The sequence below is a fragment of the Zosterops lateralis genome, assembly GCF_965231275.1.
Source record: "Zosterops lateralis genome assembly, chromosome: 5".
NCBI lineage: Eukaryota > Metazoa > Chordata > Aves > Passeriformes > Zosteropidae > Zosterops > Zosterops lateralis.
Window position 1 is genome coordinate 12399094 of NC_139766.1, and position 18986 is coordinate 12418079.

The following is an 18986-nucleotide window of genomic DNA, read 5'->3' on the forward strand; positions in this document are numbered from 1 at the left end:
AAGTATTTCCCAGATTGCTGTCATTGCAACTTGGGCACTAGCTGTTGTGGCTTTGGTATGGCCAAAGATTGGGAATGACTCACAGAAAGTTTAGTGGAAGATCCAGGTTTTGGGGCTTTTCTCTGAAACTCCCAAACCAATGCGTGAATGGCTGTTTTAGCAGAGGGTTTTCTCAGTGTGGTTATAGCTTGAGTTTGACCCTACTAGAAATACAAAATTTAAAGCATTTATTGGAAAACAGACAGCGCTGATTCCTGCCTAAGTCTGGCACAGGACAACAGTGCATTCAAATCATGTAGATATTGGGAAACTTTGAAAAAGATCCAGGACTTTTCAGGTATTTTTAAATCGTTTCGCTTATCCTTGCTGGGAATTCCTAGTGTATTTTACAGGATGGGCAGCCACTTACTCCCAGACCTAGAGTCTCTCTCCTCTGGCCAGATGAAGTGCTGCTGTCCTCATTAGTGTGGTAAGACCACTCTCCGGATAGTTGCCTGGTAGTAATGGAATTCTTGTTCAATATCAGGGTTTAAAGTGAGTGTAATATTTTCATTCCTACTTGACAGATCAGAAAGATCAATGCAGGGAGTAATTATTAAGTGGGAACATTAGATTGTGAGGGCTTCATTTATTGTACTGCCCAGACGCTGAGGCGTTATTAGTCATGCACAATTACCAAACCTGTCACTAAACACAATGTGCTGCTCTTGATTGTAAGAAACTCTCGAGTAAAGGAGCTGGAAACATTTGACAAAGAAAAGGGCTCTCTTTAATTTAGTTATTTCTTTTTAGGAGTTAAATGTATCAGAACTGATGCTCATCTTTTGATTCACTCCTCTGAGCTCCTTGCTTTATGAATATGACAAGTATTGCTATATGTTACCAGAATATTTTTTTATTGGAGGGTCATATTTTAAATAATATGTAGGTACCAGTACCTCTTAAAAAACAGTTCATTTGAACAGTAAGGTCACCTAATTTGAGTCTTTGGGTATGCAGTTTTTAAAAAAGGACTATTACTAAAGGTAAAAATTGCGTATTGGAAAAGCATATTGTACTCCAAAGAGATGCTGCAGTACTTAGGTTATTAATCCATCTGCATAACAGTAATAACTGCAGTTCTAAACATATTATTTTTATCTTTTGCAGACTTCAAAGCCACAATGACAATTTGTAGTGACAGGATTGTTCAGTTAAAAATGGTAGTGTTTTTATTATTTAGGTGAAAATACTTTTTATTAAGTTTTGTCATTACTAAGAAGTTAATCTAGGCTATGATAGAACCTGATGTGAGGCTGTTCACAAAAATAATCAACATACATGAGCTCTGATTAGAACGTGATTGATGCTCAGTTACTCCAATGAACAGGAACTAATACAATCAGACAGAGCCTATCTCATTTGCTGAAGGGCACATTAATCACTATGTACTTTGGCAACAGTGGTCAGGGGAGGGAGCCAAGCAAGGGTCTCACACTAATTCATCCAGATGAGCATGTATTAGCTGTAGTTGAGTGTATTACACAAAAATCATGCTATCTTTATTGTATATACATCATTACATGACTATATAGAATAGGTGATTTCTACTTATACAGCAATTTAATTTAGCTCTTCCATTCACATCCAAAGTCAAGTCTTTTAATAATGACCTGGAGGACATTGTTTTCTTCCCACTGTCAACAGCTTTCAGATTTACCTTAAAAAATAAGCACTTTAGTAGCTTTTTGTGAGGTAAAGAAGCCAGAAAAAAAAACCAAACAAAGCCTTATTTTACATGATAGCAAGTGAATACCTTAGTTAACTATTTTTTTTTTAAGATTTCAAGTGAATGGGTGTATGGGACCTCTGCCAGGGAGACTTCTAAATACCATCAAGATAAGTGATATGCTGCAAGCAGATGAGTGAAGTCACATACAACTGTTCAGTCAGCCCTTTCCTACTGAACTGTCATTCATCCCCCTGAATATCCTTCAGCCTTCACTCTAATCGGGAGGAGTTGGCAGATCCCATTGGATGAGATGTTAAGAGTCTATTCCTGTCTGGCAGCACACTCCATGCTGGCGTGCTAGAAGACATCATTTTGTTCTCAAAGCTTGGCATGTCAAATATTAGCTTGGAAGTACTTGGGGATCCCTTGTTCTTATTCCCAGTCTCATGCCAGCCAGCTGTAACAGGGTGCCACAACCCTGAATCCTGTGTCTCAAGTTTTTCTAGCAGCCTCCTCCCCAGGTTTAAATAAATTCTTTCTTTGTGATGGGGAGTCAGTGCATACAGCACATACAGCATAGTGCATTTACACAGCACAGCATACAGGAAAATTTCCCAATGTTTCAGGAGTTCCTCATTGCTTGCAACAATCCTTCTTCCTTTCCCTTTACTATAATAAATCTCCCTTTTTATTCCTATGGAAAATGTTGTTTAAGAGTTCTTCCAGAATCAATCCTTTCTTTCATTGGGTCAGCTTGCCATGAAACCAGATCTGGTGGGCCTTACACATTAATCCTAGGAGGCTGCAGATGTTCTCTTCTGCACTGGTACACATGGCAATGAAATACTGAAAATTTAGGGGGCCAAAATATAATTGGGAGACAGTTTCAGGTCAAAGAACAGGTCTCTTTTCGTGCTGGGTGCCTGAGGGATGTCTTTGCTGAGATTCCCAAGTGTGGGGGCAGGCTCTGGTGGAAGCTGCCCTCTGAGTCTCCTCCCCTCACACCTGCAGAGTCCAAGCCCTGCCTCTTGCACCGGGGAATGATGCTCTGCTGCCACCTCTGCACTGAGGGGCAGGGCAGCTGGTTTAGCTTTTCTATCACCCTTAAGCAGGGTGTGTGTGAGTCCTTGTAGCCCTGCCCAGCCTTGTTCTTAATCCTGTCACCGTCCCATGGGTTCCACGGTCTCATGAGCAACAGTGAAAGAAGGGAACTATGAAACGAGCTGAATTTCTCCAGACAGTAGAAATCTGAGGGTGAATAAATCTACTCTGCATCTGGGAAGACTAATTTGGGCCAGAATTAGCCCAAAAATTATCAAAGAGTTAAAAAAAAAAAACACAAAAAAACCCCCAAACAAAACACCCTAAACAAGAAAAACAACACAAAGCAATGTGGAGCCAGTAATGGTTTGGTTTTTAAGCAAGCCTTGATTCCATCTGATACCCCAAATCTTCAGGGCATTCCTTCATATTCAGCAATGCAGGTGAATGGAGTGATTTTGATGAAGGTTGTTGTGTGCAAGGATGGCTGCAATATGGATAACATTTAAGAGGTTGGCTTGAAGTATGGGAATAACAAACCTGAGAAATATGCCAATTCTTACTGACTGACAAGTTTGATGAAATCTCATTGCCTAAGAAAATATTGTGGAATATCTCATTGCAGGTTAGCGAAATGGTGAAAATCCTATTCAGATGCCTTTGAAGTTGGTGAAGTAGAGAATTTGTTGACCACCCAAGAGAAGCAGAATTTTTAGTGGGGGAAAATCCTATACTGAAACATTTCATTTAACAAAGTTGCTACGAAAACCAAAATATCAAGACTCAGATGCTTTAAAGTATTAAGATAATTAAAGATGCTGAAGCCATCAGTAGTTGAGAGGTTGTTTCTGTAGACCCTAAAACTCTGGCCCAAAATTAAACCTCAGTGGTAAAATGCTGGTGTCATATTTAATGAAATCATTATCCATAGGTAAACATCTACTCCTTTTGAGCTGTTACAATGCAAACAGGAAGATTTTTTCTTTTTTTCAAACAATTTTTTCTTTATTTCAGACAATTTTACAGATTGAAAATTTACTTTTAGAAAAAACAACCCCACCTGAATTATTGCTGGCTACCAGATCAACGTGATGCAGGGTGAAGAAGCCTGAACTGAATGGGAGGTGTACAGTTAATGTTCTGCTAGTTTGGGAACTACCTTCCCTGCCCAAATAAGCTTTGGTTCTTGGGGATTTGCTGTTTCCCCAGCCTTCAGCCCAAAGAAGATAGAGGTGCAAGCCAAAACACTTGGGGAGCCAAGCAAGTTGTCTTCAAGACTGGCAGGTAGAGGAAGATAACCAAAAAAGGGTGAACAATGAGACTTACAGAAGTAAAACAGAGATTTGAAAGGGGTGGGAAATGGAAGAGAGAAGCAGATGAGAGTTTGTTTTTTTTTTTTAAAGTTGTAGAGCAGGATAGATGGAAATGAAAGAAGAGGGGATCATGAAGAGAAGGAGAAAGGAAAACCTATCTGGGAAATGTGGTATAGGCAGAATCAAAATCAGAGGGGAAGAAAGGGAAAAAGAGAACAGAACAGTGACTAGGGAGGGAGTGAAAAGTCAGTAAAAGTAGGGATTGCTCTGCACTGCCGTTTTCCCTTTCCCCTTTTAACTTCTGTAAAAATACATTTGCTATTCTTGTTTAAAAAAAAATAAGGAGGGGTAAGATTGGGCCCCAGTGACCCCATGTGAGGACTGAAGTTTGGCAGTGAGGTCCTTGCTTACCATCATTTGTAAGCAAGTATGCCCAGTGTCAGTGCAGGCAGGAGGGATCTGCAGCATTTTGTGTTGTAAATCCAAACACACATACCTGAAGAACAGCCAGCACCTTGCTTGGAGGAGATCAAACAGAGGAAGCAGAGAATACTCCAGGTGCTCTGCTGAGAGGAGAACATTCCCTGCCTGGGACTGCTCAGGAGGGTTAACATGGAGTTGAGTGAATGCATTCAGGGCCCTGCAGGTATGGAGTGTTGTCTCTCCTTCCAGAGCACTGGCTGGGCTGCAGATGGAATACATACATTTCAATGTAGGTAGTGGCAGTCATGCTGCAGCCATTGGGGTTTCTCCCTGGTTTTTCCTTTGTTTGGTTTGGGGGTTTTGTTTGGGAGGAGGTGGGGTGTGGTAGTGTTTTATTTGGGATTTTTTTGTAATCATGCTGCTGTAGCTGTGGTGTTTTGAGCTGGTGCAGTCAGGCTGCAGCTTTTCTCCAGCCTGAGGTATCAGTTCACTGCTCCTCAGGGTGCACTGGAGCATGTTCTGCATCCTAAATACCTCTGCATGGCAGAGATGATGGTACCTCTGACCTTGTGTAGCACATCCTGTAAACCTGCCTTCTAAGGAAAATTATAGGTGGTTAGACAGAGCTTTCCTGGGCTGCTGCCTTACACACCTGTGAAGCAGTGTGGGCTGTTTTGAATGAGGGACTTTGGTTTCTTGAACCAGCCTCTCCTGCAAGGGTTTTGTGCAAGCCCTTGCTTTAACACTGCTGTGCGGAGCAGTGTCTGGGAATACAGAACAGGCTCTTCCTACATTGAGCTACAATTTATATTCTACTATTTTAAAAAAAAATCTCCTTATCACATAGACTCCATTATTGTACATTGTATTTTCCTGAACAGGAAAAAATTGCAGGCTTACATCTAGTTTTCACTCTCTTTTATTACTTTAAGCAGCAGGTAAGGTTATAATCCATCTGTGTTTGTGACCTTGAACAAGAATGGGCAGTTTCTCATTTACATAATGTTGTTTTTTACTGAGCCATTAAACTGCAGAAAAATAGGGCCAGCATGAAAAGTAGTCATCTACATATGTTAAAAAAAATAACTGCAGTAAATCCAACTGAAGAAAGCAGACTTCTAAAAATATGCGAGAGTTCAAGAAATTAAAAAGCAAATGGACTGTAAAGGCAGTTTTACTGCAAGCAAAACCTTCTAAAATAAGACCCTTAACAAACACCTCTCTCTGCATTTGGTGCACTGGTACTCTGCCAGCATGAAAGCTGCTTCTCTGACAGTTCCCACTGCCATCAGGGAGATGCTCCTTTTTCCCCTGGGAGCCACAGCTCTGCAGCCCATGGCACAGGGGTGCCCCAGCGTTATGAACTTGTTTCAAAATTTTGCCTGGGGGAAAATATACAGATGGACCGTTCGCATCACAAATTGTGTGTGTTAGTGCTGAGATATGAAATAACCTCGACTTTTTCATGTTGCAAATAACCATTACAGCAGGAGCTGTAATGACAAGACATGGTGATTTGGAAGGAATGAAACATTTGATTTACTGCTGTTGATTCAATTTCTGAAATGGGCACTAATCTTGATCAATAGGCTTTCTGCAGCTTCTGGGATACATTTTATCAAGCTGTCACACTGACTCCTGTTTTTTAGCTTGTGAGGTTAACTTGTGCCTTGCTAGGCAGGATTGCGCCAGGCCTTTTGCGGGTGCAGAAGGAAGGAGAAACCTCCCTGCAGGCTGGATGGGGCTGCATGTGGACAAGTGCCCCTCCCTGTGCATCCCCCCAGCAGGGAGCTCCTGCAGACCTCCAGGGAGCAGCCCCACTCATCTCATGCGATGAAGGCTGTAGGGGAGCTCTTGCCGAAGGCAGCGTGTGCTGTGTCTCTGGCTGTCTGGTTTGCAGCAGCTCCCTTTGGCACTTGAGGAGCTGCCCAGAGCTCGGTGTAGGATCAGCTGCCATCAGAGTGCAGTATGCCGCCAGCAGAGATGGGAGCAGGGTGGAGCTGGGTGATTCCCGGCATGCAAACCCGGCTCACCCACTGCAGTTACCCTGCAGAGGCTCTGGAGCCTGCGCTGCCCCCAGCCGTAGTCACAGCAATGAGGGGCACAGCTCACATTTGTACTTTTACAGTGCATCATTCATTTGTATTACAGTGGCTCCTAATGCCCCCAAATGAGATCAAGGCAGCTCTGGCTGGAGGCTGTGCTCACACTGTAAGGCACGCCTGAATCCAGGAGCATCTAATCTAATCAGCTGGAGATTTTTTGTGTGGTGGAGAGTATGGCTTGTGCCTGTGAGTTCTCCCATTTTCTCCCATATGCTCCATGTTTCCCTGGCCAGTCTGCTGCTCAACAGAGATTCCCCCCACAACAGCAAAGTGTGAAAGCAGCTGTCATTTGAGATGGAGGTTTGTTTATTAATGCCACACACGACAAATATGTTCTTTTGGGCTCTATTAGAAAGGCAAATAGTTACTGATTGCCTGAGTCTTAAAACTGTACAGCTTTCTCTGTGGAGACATGAACATTTGGGGTGAATGCCCTCTTACAGAATGGAAATTCAGAACAAAACCACCCTGTTTGGGATTGAGATAGGAGAGTAGAGAATAGCTTGGTTTCACATATGGAAAAAGTTCACTGGGGATGAGCTTTCAAACAAGGCTCTGAACCCCATGATTATGCTAATCCAATAACCTGAGGGCCATGGATGAAATCCTGAATTCATTAAAGTTAGTGACAAAATATCCTCCCCTAGGGACTAGGGGAATGAAGCAACTGGCAATCTATTATTTCAAACTGCTAGCTGATTAATGAGGTAATTTTTATACAGATCGAGGTATGTTTTCTGTCCCTTTCTCCCAGACCCAGAAATATATCCTGACTTGATATTTCATTCAAAGTTCATATAAGAGGTGCCAGAATCCTGACACCAGAGTGTTTATTTCTAAGAAGCATTGTAGATACAAATTTTAATGATATCTGGACTTGCAAGATCTGTGGCTTCAGCAAGGGAAAGAGTTTCATCTGGAAAGAATTTACATATGCAAATTCAATGTGATTTTTCAGAACCTTTCAAAACACACTTCTTCAAAATACTCTTTAAAATATATCATTATGTACTAAACCTTACTGTTGTTGTATCAAAAGATTTGAAATATGTGTAAATTTTTTAGACTATTTCTGAAATCATGGTAAAACTCAGCTGTAATTGCCTGGTAAAGGTAAAGTTCCAGAGAAAGGGAAAAAGGCTGAAATGTATCATCCTTAAGCACTCATAAAAAGCTGGAGGGTAATGAAAAATAACTTATTAAAACATGCTGCTTTTATTATCTTGTGATGTCATTCTCATGATGTCAGGGAGTGGACATTATTTGAGGTAACTGTAATTTTCCTTGAATAATATGGGAGGGGAAGGCAGAGGTAGAGAACACCTCATTCTGGGGAGTACTGGGAAAACCCCTTTTTGTTCCTTACTCTTTCCCATCTGAAACCAGGAGACAGCCAACCCTAAGGTCAAACTCTGCTGTCCTGACTCAGTCATGTTGGTAGGCTTTGCACAAGCTGCTGTTTAACCGCCTCTGTTGTCTCTCTCTCTCTCTGTCTCTCTGCAGTGTGATAATGACAGGTGCATATAACAACTTTTTTCGAATGTTTGACCGCAACACCAAGCGGGATGTCACCCTGGAGGCCTCCCGGGAGAGCAGTAAGCCACGAGCCATTCTTAAGCCCCGGAGAGTCTGCGTTGGAGGCAAACGGAGGAAAGATGACATCAGTGTTGACAGTTTGGACTTTACTAAGAAGATCTTGCACACAGCATGGCACCCAACCGAGAACATCATTGCTATAGCAGCGACAAACAATCTGTACATATTTCAGGATAAAGTGAACTCAGAAATGCACTAGATTTATCAATATCCCTCTATATTTACAAACCAGCCTCTTGAGAGTTGTAGAAGGATGTGATCTTCACAAAAAATTGTGGCTTCTGTGGTGGGATTTGTAGGTTGCATCCTTTCATCCCTCAGCCTGTATCATTATTGGTGGCAAGCCAATTATTTTCCATCACTGCAACTGTATGAGTAAAAGGCACGAGTGCAAATCCAGTGCTGTGGTCTGTATTGGTTCCTTTAAACAAACAGGGGTATTTATTCAGTTTAGGAGTGTTTCTGAGGAGGGCTGAGGCTCCTCAACTTCTTTCCATCTTTTTGAGGGTCTCAGTGGTTTGCAGGACTGTCGTGTTCTGGTGCCCTTCCTGCTTTTGCAGTGCACAGCATTCACCACATTGTAAGAGCTTATTGCCTCAATCTCCTGATTTTTTTTTTTTTCCAGTGCTGTTTTCCTGTCTTTCAGTTAAGCCAAGCCTGTTTGAAAGAATGAATAGCCACATTCCTTTAGAGCATGTGGCACATTGGAGGGACCTCATGAGAGTTAAAGGTGGAAGCAGAATTCCTGCTGGTGAAAAGCTGCTCCATCTCACCTATCCCATTTCCTTTTTTACAATACCCTCATATTTATTTATTTATTTATTTATCTATCACATTACTTTGTGCTTCACCTCCCCTGTGAGTAAGTGACAGACTGGTATAGTTACTCAGCCAGCTTATTTTAAGAAGTTTATTCTCCATGGTTCTCTTTGCTCTGTTTAAAACAATAAGTAGTATCTTCATTGTGTGAGGACTATTAAAAAACTTGGCATTGCAGCTCTGGAGGGACTGGCTGATCAGACACAGCCCAGAAATTCACACACAAACCCGTGCTACTGTTTGGGGTTGGAGTTCTGGAAACCTTGGCTAGAAGTGCTCTCTTTGAAGGCAGCAACCAACTTGAGGGGGAACAAAGTTACATCCCTGCTAGACACTTGATAAAGTCCCTTGTTTGTTGTTTGCAGAATGGTTATGTTAATCCTGGCCTTTGGGGAATACAGGCAATGCCTGGTATCTGTAACTGTGAAAAGAATGGTACTGCAAGAGGCAGCACCGCTCAGTGAATTTTAACGCTTTTAAATGAGGCCACTTCTGGGAGACAAAGTTAGTCCTGGAGAAACGTGAAAATTCGAAAAATCCAAACCTAACAAAACCTTCCTCCACAGAAATGTTGTTAGATCTATCTCTGTTCTGTAATGATGAATGACATAAATGGAAAAGGAAAGTACACACAAAGTAGGGCATGCAGGAATGGTACAGGAATGGTGCAGTGGGCAGGAAGTCCTCTCAATACAGGAAAAGAAAGTTCTGCTGCACCCTTAATAGCTCTGGCAGAAAATTCAATATCCCAAAGGATTCCTACTCTAACCATGAATAAAGGAGCACAACTCACATGACCTGTTAATCTGCCCATATTAAAACTCCTCAGAAAAAATAAGTCTTTAAGCCATTATGCACTGATTTCTTGGTAAGTGGAGAATGTACTGATGAAGGGAACTGCATGCTTTTGTATTTTGGTTTGGGGGAAGGGTGGGTGAAAATCTGCTTACAAGAAATAAAAAAACAAAGTCTAGAGCTTTTATATGACATCTCAACACCACACCTGAAATCTGTCTGAAGTTTTCTAGATCAATGCTGTATATTTTGTGTGTAGAAGCACAAATACATGTGCACCAGTTTCAAGCCACACTAAACACATACGGTATGAAATGTGTAGGGTGATTTTAAAGGGAACAAAGAATGTTTGTTTATAAAATACTGTATGCTGTAGCAGGCATGGACAGTATATGTACATATTTATTCTAATGAAATTTAACAAAATTGCCTTTTCCTTTTCTTTTTCCTTGTAAAAAGGTTTAAGAGTGTGGTAAACTGTATAGAGAACTTGTTAATGCCAAACTACTGCTTCAAGGGTGTCATACAATTTCTTTGACTTTTGGCCCCCTCCATTAATCTTTGCAGCTCAAAAAGGAAAAAAAAAATTGCTATCAGCTCATATTGGCATTTACAGCTAGAGATACTGTAAAACATATATTTAGCTTTTAACATTCTCAAGTAAGATTCTATAGATAACTTATTATAAAGCAGATCTTAATGCAACCATTTTTTGTTTTTAATTTGAAGTACCTTACTCTGTTACAGCTTTGGGTACCAAAAAGAACATCTTAAAATGAAATAAACAAATATATCTTTGGAGCTTTATAAAACTAATTAAATACCCAACCAAAATACCATGAAGTAATTATAGAGGAAATAAATAGAAACTTTTCAAAGACCAGTATTCCGTTCCTGTCTTTGACATCACTGTTACAGATCGGTTTCCTGGTTTCTTGAATGTATGGAAAGTTAACATAGTCATTGTGAACGTTTCCAACTTTCTTTCTCTTTTTAGTTTGAGCTTTCAGTGGTGTAGAGTAAGTGATGGTAAAGTTGGTAAATCTGATTGTTTTGAAAGCTGTTGTTCATGGCTGCATTTTTTTGTGTTGCACAAATTAGCTAACTGTTGTTGAATAAAAATATAAATATGTTAATACCAGCTTTTTCAATAAAACTACAACAAAAAAAGGCATAAATAGATGACTTCAAGGCACAGCTTATTTTTAAGCTAGGCAAGAAAGTGCTGTTTTAGCTCCTCTTACAGAGGAGGAAGAGTCACAGTGATCAGGACTTGGAGGGCAAACTACTGTGGGAACCTTAAGTGTTGTAGCAGGTGGAGGAGGGAACACATGCCATGAGTGGGATTAGGGTGTTCTATGATGAAGAGTGTGGGCAGCAATAGCAGAGCTGGAGACTGCTTTAGGTTCAGTCCTGGGAGCAGCTTCTTCTTTTGCTCATAGCCCAACCTGGACTTTAGGAGGCTTGAGTCTCAGTCTCCTACAGATGGAATCAGAGATGTGCAGTGTGAATTGACACACAAAGCCACAGGTGAAAATATGGCATTGATGTTCTCACTGAAACTGTGGGGGGAAAAAAAGCCCTTCAGCATTTTTTGTGTTAGAGAATCAAGGCATTACTTTATTTCTGGCCAAGATGTTGTTCTGGCCAGAATGTGCAACAGAAATAATTTCATTCACAAATAGCCCAGGTGTGCAGAGAAAATCATTCCACGACCCATCAATTTTACCAGATTTTTCACAGACTTTATGCAGTCAAGACCCATAGAGATTCATAGAGATTCATTGGCTCCAAGTTAGTCCTTAGTATTTGGTTTCCTAGAGGATCTGGATTTCTTCACCTCTGATGTTAATTAGGTCCTCACTCCCTGATTTCCTTATCAGTCTTTTCTGGACCAGGGGTCTCCCACCATGTCAGGGGGCAGCATCTGAGATAGATGTTTTCTGATGTTTGCCAATGGCCACTGATATTCTGCTGATGTTTATTATCTTTTGGGCTACTCCCAGTCTGTTGAGATGTTAACCTCATTAGGCCTTCACCTGGTGAAACAATGCCCTGGAAGGAAACTCTAATCCCCTTCCCCTGAGGTAAAGGTGAACATAGGCTGGACTTGATGATAGCAAAGGTAACTAGGTTTCCAACCTAGTTCATCCTGTGTTTCTGTAAAAACTGGCTAAAATTATAAAATTTTTTAAAAATTAAACTTGTTATATTTTCCAGCAGTGTCATCACTGGCCGGGTTTGAGACCTTCCAACCATGGGAGCACATCAGGGATACGGCCAGGCCGGCCTCCCAAATGAGACAGGTCCTGGTCCAGGTGACAAACCAGAGTGCTATCAGCAGAGCAGCATCCTGCTTTCTCCCACCATTCAATCTCTACCACTGGGGGAAAAAAAATGTAATAATAAAACAAACAAAAAAAAATGCTGGCTTGGCACACACACTTGAGGTAGGAAACCAATCTCTTTCCAGTCCAAGCAAATGCCTGATGCTCCATGGTGATCGTGACACTTGGGGTAGCTCTCTGGAATCTCAGTCCAAGGCAGCTGATCCTGCTTGTGCAGGGGTGAGAAGCCTCCTGCCATTCTTACATACGAGTTAGACACTGAGAGGCTGAGGCCTTTTTCTGGATGCAGACCAGAATAAATTTGCCTCAGCTGTTACATGAGGCAGAGTGTGGCTTTGCACAGCTCTCCCAGAGCTTACATGCTAATTTTTTTCACCTCTTTTTGGGAAGACACAGTCAATCCCACTCATTTAGATGGACAAATATGGCTAGGCACTGAAGAGAGAAATCTCAGCTGAAAATCAACACATCAAGCAATACACTGTTTACCTTTCCAGTTTCCCTTTTCATCCCCAAATACCCAGTAGGAACAGGAGCCAGATGGCTCACTCTCATGCTTTTGAAATTTTCACACACATACTTAATAGCTACATAAGGCAACTTAACCCTTTGTGTCTTGGGGAGATACTGGCATGAGCCACCTGCTTCTGCTGTTTGCAGCCAGGAAGTTGTCCTGCTTTGTCTTTTGGAGCCTTTGGTTGCTCCAGTGAGAGGGCAAGTAGAAGGATTGTTTGCCTTTATAGCCAATTTTCAGTAATATTATTATCAATTTGTTCCCGTTCCCAATAGGAATTATTTTCCATTTGCAGTGTTGTCAGCAAATTGTATTAAGTCTAAAATTAGAGCATAAAGTCACTTACCCTGCTCATGTGGCAGAACCAGGATTACGGGAATAGGCCTAATTTTAAAAGGATGGGGCATGTTTCATAAGTGAAACCATTAAATGGTCTGGAAATTCTGTACAGGCCAGCTCTGAAAAGGTTTGCTCTCAGAGTGCACCATGAAAAAACATTTCTTAGCAGTGAAATTTTATTTTCCTTCACTCTCAAGTTGGATGAGGATCAAACTTTTACTCACGTGAAAGTGAACACAACTCTTAAGGCAGTCCTAGATCCTAAATGTGGCCCATGATACAAAGCAATTTATGTGGAGCTTGACTGCGTAAACTCAGTTCCTTCAGTTCTGAAAGCTGCTATAAGTATGGATCAGCCAGGCAGGATACAACTAATTACTTGTCTTGCCATTTGCCAGCTGAGGCAGTCATTGAGTAGGACAAGATCCTTAAACCAACAATTCCATTAAGCAGTTATTTGTAGTACCATGACAACACTATTCATTGTTTTTATAACATGGCTGCTCAAACAAATAAATCCTAGATCAGTGACTCAATCAAGTATGCAGGATGGTTTCCTGGACAGCCACTCCTTGTTTTAAATCTTGTACTAATCATACTACTAACATGCATATCCCATGCAATAGCCTGATCTAAGCAGATCAACTTAAAATACAGGACCAAATTCTTCAGCTGGCAATAGGTATGTGGATATGGCACTATGTGCTTCAAGGAGAAGAGCACTTAGCTCAGAGAACTCTAGAAACCCCATCACTTCTTTGGCTTTATCATCATTTGTTAAACAGGAAAAAACAATTCCAGAGAGGGGAGCGAGGGGGAGGATAACTGTAAATTATTTTTTTAAAAAGTAACCAAAATTGGGATTTGGGTGTCAGACTGGGAGAAAATAGGTTTTTATTCCTCCATTCTATACCTATAATATAAATGGTGCCCAAGCAAGACACTAGAGCAATACCCCACTGTTGATAACTTCTGCTAACGTCCCAGCTCTGGCAGGTTCTGGTTTTCATTTCCTCTTGGTGGGGCTTGAATACCTCCAGCAGCTCTGCACGGTGCTCTGCACTGGGCTCCTTCTCACTTTAGTGGGAAGGTGCAGAAAGAATCAGAGGTTTCCCACAGATAGGAGAGATCCTATAATTGTGATATAGTTGCAATATAGGAGGTCATGTTCACAGAAAATTTCTGCACATCTTGGACTGCCTTGTGGAAGAGGTGGGGAGGAGAACATAATTATTACCCTCTGACATCTCTGCTAACACCTTTCCAGGATGAACAGATGCACTCCCTGTGTCTCACAGCTATTGATCTGCAAATCCAGAGAGATGTTGCTGCATCAATTGAGCTCTGTCAACATGTTCAAAATATTCTCTCTGTAACCCTTCCAGGTATAGACTTACTTTACCATGAAAAGAGAGATAAGCTGCACTCTTTTATTCCGCCTTCCTCCACATATTTTGTAAGGCTTCCTTTTAAAATACTTGGCTATTTTGAGCTGCTTATATTGTAGCAATATTGTAATATTACTAATGACTTTTGAGGGGTCTAGTGCTACTTTTAAATATGTATCTCCTAATCACTTTCTAGAACTGCAAGAAATCTGTCCCTGCACAATTTTTCCCCAAGGTCTTGTCAATCCTGCCCTAAAACCACACTCTCCTGAGATCCACTCTTCATTGTCAAAGAGCAGAGAAGATGATTCTTGCTTGAGAAGGACAATTGAACCCTGAGGCTGTCTAAAGAAGGGGACAGAAAGATTTCCCTTGCTTTCTCTATAGTCAGTCTCCAGTCTTATCCCACACACTCTCCTAGCCTGTTGTGCTGACTGCTCTCTCTGTGCTTTTCCTTCTACCGCATCCTATGACTCCTCACATTCCCTCTTCAGCCACATAGAGTGGCCAGAAGTCAACAAACCCCACCAGTTATTCCTACCAGTGGACCAAACACAGCCCCCTCGGGCGGCTGCAGGGACAGTTTCTCACTGGCACAAGGGTAAGTGCCCTGTCAGCTCCCCCTTCCTGGGCTGTCAGAGGGGAAAGCCCCATTTTCCAATGTGCTATATTTCAAGAGGAAGATCTACAGAATTGAAGAGGTTGTATCTTAGCAACCACAAATGCATTAAGAAAGCAGTTTAACTGTTTAAACCTTCAATTATAAAACCCACCACAAAGAAGCAGCTGTTGTGCACAAGACACAAAGCCTGTGCAGCAGTTCCCCCTGAGGGACACAACTGCCCTATAGCACATATACCTGCCAAAGGCACCCAGGTGAACCTTCTCCCTTCCCTGCACAAATGATGTCATGGCTCACACCCACATTCTTTGCTCTCCTGCAGGAAGAAAAATGGAGAAAAAGCATCTTTTTGCCGAGAAACCCTGAGGTTTTGTATATTGATCTTATGCCCATAGGACCAAAGCAAGATCTTCAAAACTTTCTGAGGAGAAATAAAAGAGTCCCACAATGAAATCTCAGAGTGAAATAGGCATAGGGTTGTGATCACTTCACAAGAGTTGCTGTGATACAGGATGTATACCCTGCTTAGAATTCCAATCTTTTCCCTTCCTGGGTAATACCTTAATTATCAGTCATCAGATGCATGTTTTCCTCAGTCCTTTTCTACCAGGGATTTGTACAACTGGAGTCAGGCCTCTCTCTGCTTCATGTGGACACCCCATACAACAGATGTTTCAAGGTCTCCTTACCAAACCTGGATTTCATCCTTGACCTGACTAAGTTATAACAAAAACAGCAGGGCATCTGCAAAAGTTAGTTTAGACAATTCACCATTTTCTGCCTCAAAAAATTTCTTGCCAGTATTTAGTGCACATTCTGTTCCATTCTACATTGTTCTCAGTGGCCCAATCCCAGCTGTGTGATGACACACAGGGATGGACCCCATTGTCCTGCAAAGGGAGCTCCAAGGGCATAATTAATTCCTCCAACGGGAGCTGCCTCAGAGGAAGACGCAGTAGAAGTGGTGCAGAGTCCCTCATACACAGACTGAAAATATTTCACACAGAAATGTAGGACTTGACCCAGAAGCTCAATGCATAATCAATCTCTGAGGGGAGTAGAAGCACATCTGGCATTGCAAAGGCAGGTCTTTGCACAGCCCACAAACTTGATGGTCGGGAAAGGTGGCAGCCCTTGTCTTTCTTGCTATTGCTTCATAGATGCACTATTCTGGAGAAACTTAATATCTTAAATAAAGCAATAAAGAAATTCTGCCAGGGCAACTACCAGCCCCAAAGAAGGCCCATACTAATGAGGACTGTGATATAAGGCACAGGTATATACTCAGTGTATCCATCTGCACTTAAAGACTGTGTATGTCTAAGCTTAGATAGATGAGCTGCCCTGGGGTAGAGAAACTTTGGGGTATAGGATTGAAGCACTCCATGGAGATTCTCTTTTTAAACAACGATTAAAGATCAATTGAACCGTTACTAGAAGCAGTATTAGGAGAGATTTATTAATCATCCATTTATAACTCTAGGAAAGCATCTTCTGTAAAGAGAAAACTGAAAAATCCATTTATTGCAAAACCAATTGCTGGGCTCATCATCTGTCTGTCACACTGGTGCAAGGGCACACATGGGGAGCGTGTCAGGCATGGACTGCCTTCAGTGAGGAAGTTGGTAAATTCTTGCCAGTACCTGCTTTGAACAAAGTTAAAAATTAAAAAACCAACCAAACAAAAAAACCCCAAAACAAACCCAAACAAACAAACCAACCAAACCAAACCAAACCAAACCAAACCAAACAAACAAAAACCCCCAAACAAACAAACAAAAAAAACAAAACCAAAATGCTTTGTGTTGCATCTTCAGGATTGAGTATGTTTTGATCTTGAAGGATTTTTTTAGAAAAGATGGTTATTAGAGCATTCAGTGATATCCATCCTGACCTTCAGATGGCAGCTTTGGCTTTGATTCTAGACATATTCTTGATTAGAACTTGGTCTGTAGACTACTTCCAAAGCATCTAAGCCCTATTAAAATAAAATTGCCATTACCTAATTAATTGTTTGAAGCTATTTTCACTGATTGTTTATTGAAGTTGTAGTTTGTCACCTGAGGCAACAGCATGGCTTGTTGTCGTGGAAACATCTCTGCTGTCACCAGCCATGAATAGGGAGGGAGGAACAGGAAAGGAACTTCAGAGGAGATGCTTTGTTTAAATGCCTTGCTCTTTAAAGTGACAAAATTATTTCAGATAAAGACAGGCCATGCTGAGATCAACATACACTGATTCCCAGGATATTACAGGCTCTGTGGGCTTGGTTCAAGCCCTTTCTAATTTAGCATGACACAGCTCCTGCTGTCAGGCACTGATGTATCCCATGGTTAACAGCAACGTTTACAGGGCCCTTTCTGTTGCCAAACATACTATTATTTCACAAAAATCCTGCCATCTATAAAAACAGAACAAAACGTCTCTAGCAACCCGCTGTCATCTATCTATTTGATTCATAAAAGATGAAAAATCGGTATTGCAGAGTTTTTCTTATTGGTCTTTACCTGGTGTGTGATCTTACCACAAGTTTTCTGCATGCCCAAATCCTTATGTTAACTGTAGTCCATGGGTATCTCTAGCAAGACTTGCAGATAGAATTTCCCTTAAATCAGCATGGCTTCTACCTAAGTTTTTATTAAACTCTGCCACAGATTTTCTCTGTTTCTGGTTGTGCAGATAACAGAGTTAAAAAAATGTTTAAGCTCTGATAAACCATGATTATTATTGTTTTTGGATCTGAGATGTGAAGATGCAGGAAAAAACAGGGTTTCCACCAGCAGCACCATCAGGACTGTGTTTTTTCACTACTCACTTTACTACAGAACCAGACAACGTAGACTGATGTTGACAGGCTTATTTTATAAGATCTTAGAGACAGGAGCACTCTCAAAACCTGCTGAGCTGCAAATCTGCCAGGCTGCCCTTTTCATAAGTTTGCCATGCACTGTTTCCTATGCTGTTCATTTATCATTGTTCAGTTTTTTATCACACAGAAAAATAGATCTTTTTCCTCCCTTTTCATAGTCATGGATTGCAGGCACACTTCACAACGATGCCTTTGCTTGGCATATGTTTAACTTCGCTCGTATCCAGCAGGGAATCGGCTTCACAAATGATTATCTATTTTTCATAAGAGGCTTTTTTTCTAACTGCATTTCCTCTTCGAAATGGAGTAAAACCAGACGCTGATTCTTTTGTTCCTTGGCGGTGCCCTCTGGAGACAGCGGCAGAGGGAGCAAAGCGCAGCGTGAGCCTGGAGTGCCACCTGATGGCACGGGCGGCGATGCGCCAGGTGAGGTGTCTGCCAGCCGGGGACACCTGCCCTGTGCCAGCCGGGGACACCTGCCCTCTGCAGCCAGGGGACACCTGCCCTCTGCCAGCCAGGGACATCTGCCCTCTGCAGCCAGGGGACACCTGCCCTCTGCCAGCCGGGGACACCTGCCCTCTGCCAGCCAGGGCACACCTGCCCTCTGCCAGCCGGGGACACCTGCCCTCTGCAGCCAGGGGACACCTGCCCTGTGCCAGCCGGGGACACCTGCCCTCTGCAGCCAGGGGACACCTGCCCTTGCCAGCCGGTGACACCTGCCCTCTGCCAGCCAGGGACACCTGCCCTCTGCAGCCAGGGACACCTGCCCTCTGCCAAACTAGCAGCCACATCTTCCTGCAAAAAGTCCTGAACAGACAAAGCAAACCAGTGTACGAGGCTCCAGGCAGAGATGTGCTCTCTCTGGAGGTAATGCCCCTGCGTGAGCACAAACCTCCTGAATGCCCTAAGACTGGGCTTTCTGACTTTTTAAAGAACATACTGAAGAAGTGTAACTCAGTAACAAGTGGGTGATGCACTGTGATGCTTCTGGCATCTGACATCAAACTCCAGATGAGAACTAAATCTCTGCCAACAATTAATACTAGAAACGTGAATTGGTAATAACTTTGTACATAATTCACTATAAAGCCAAGGCAGATGTC

The 18986-nt window shown here is 42.1% G+C and overlaps 1 protein-coding gene across 5 annotated transcripts in view; it reads left to right on the forward strand.

Moving 5' to 3' along the window:
* PPP2R2C (protein phosphatase 2 regulatory subunit Bgamma) overlaps window positions 1-10968 on the forward strand; it is a gene marked incomplete at its 5' end in the record, with an annotated part of 136954 nt that extends 125986 nt beyond the window's left edge. For all 5 annotated transcript variants that reach the window (XM_083861632.1, XM_083861629.1, XM_083861630.1 and 2 more), the window contains one exon: window positions 8097-10968. In XM_083861632.1, the coding sequence (XP_083717758.1) occupies window positions 8097-8388 (292 nt within the window). In that variant the 3' untranslated portion in view covers window positions 8389-10968. The remainder of the gene's footprint in view (window positions 1-8096) is intronic.
* Between the last annotated feature and the right edge of the window lie 8018 nt (window positions 10969-18986).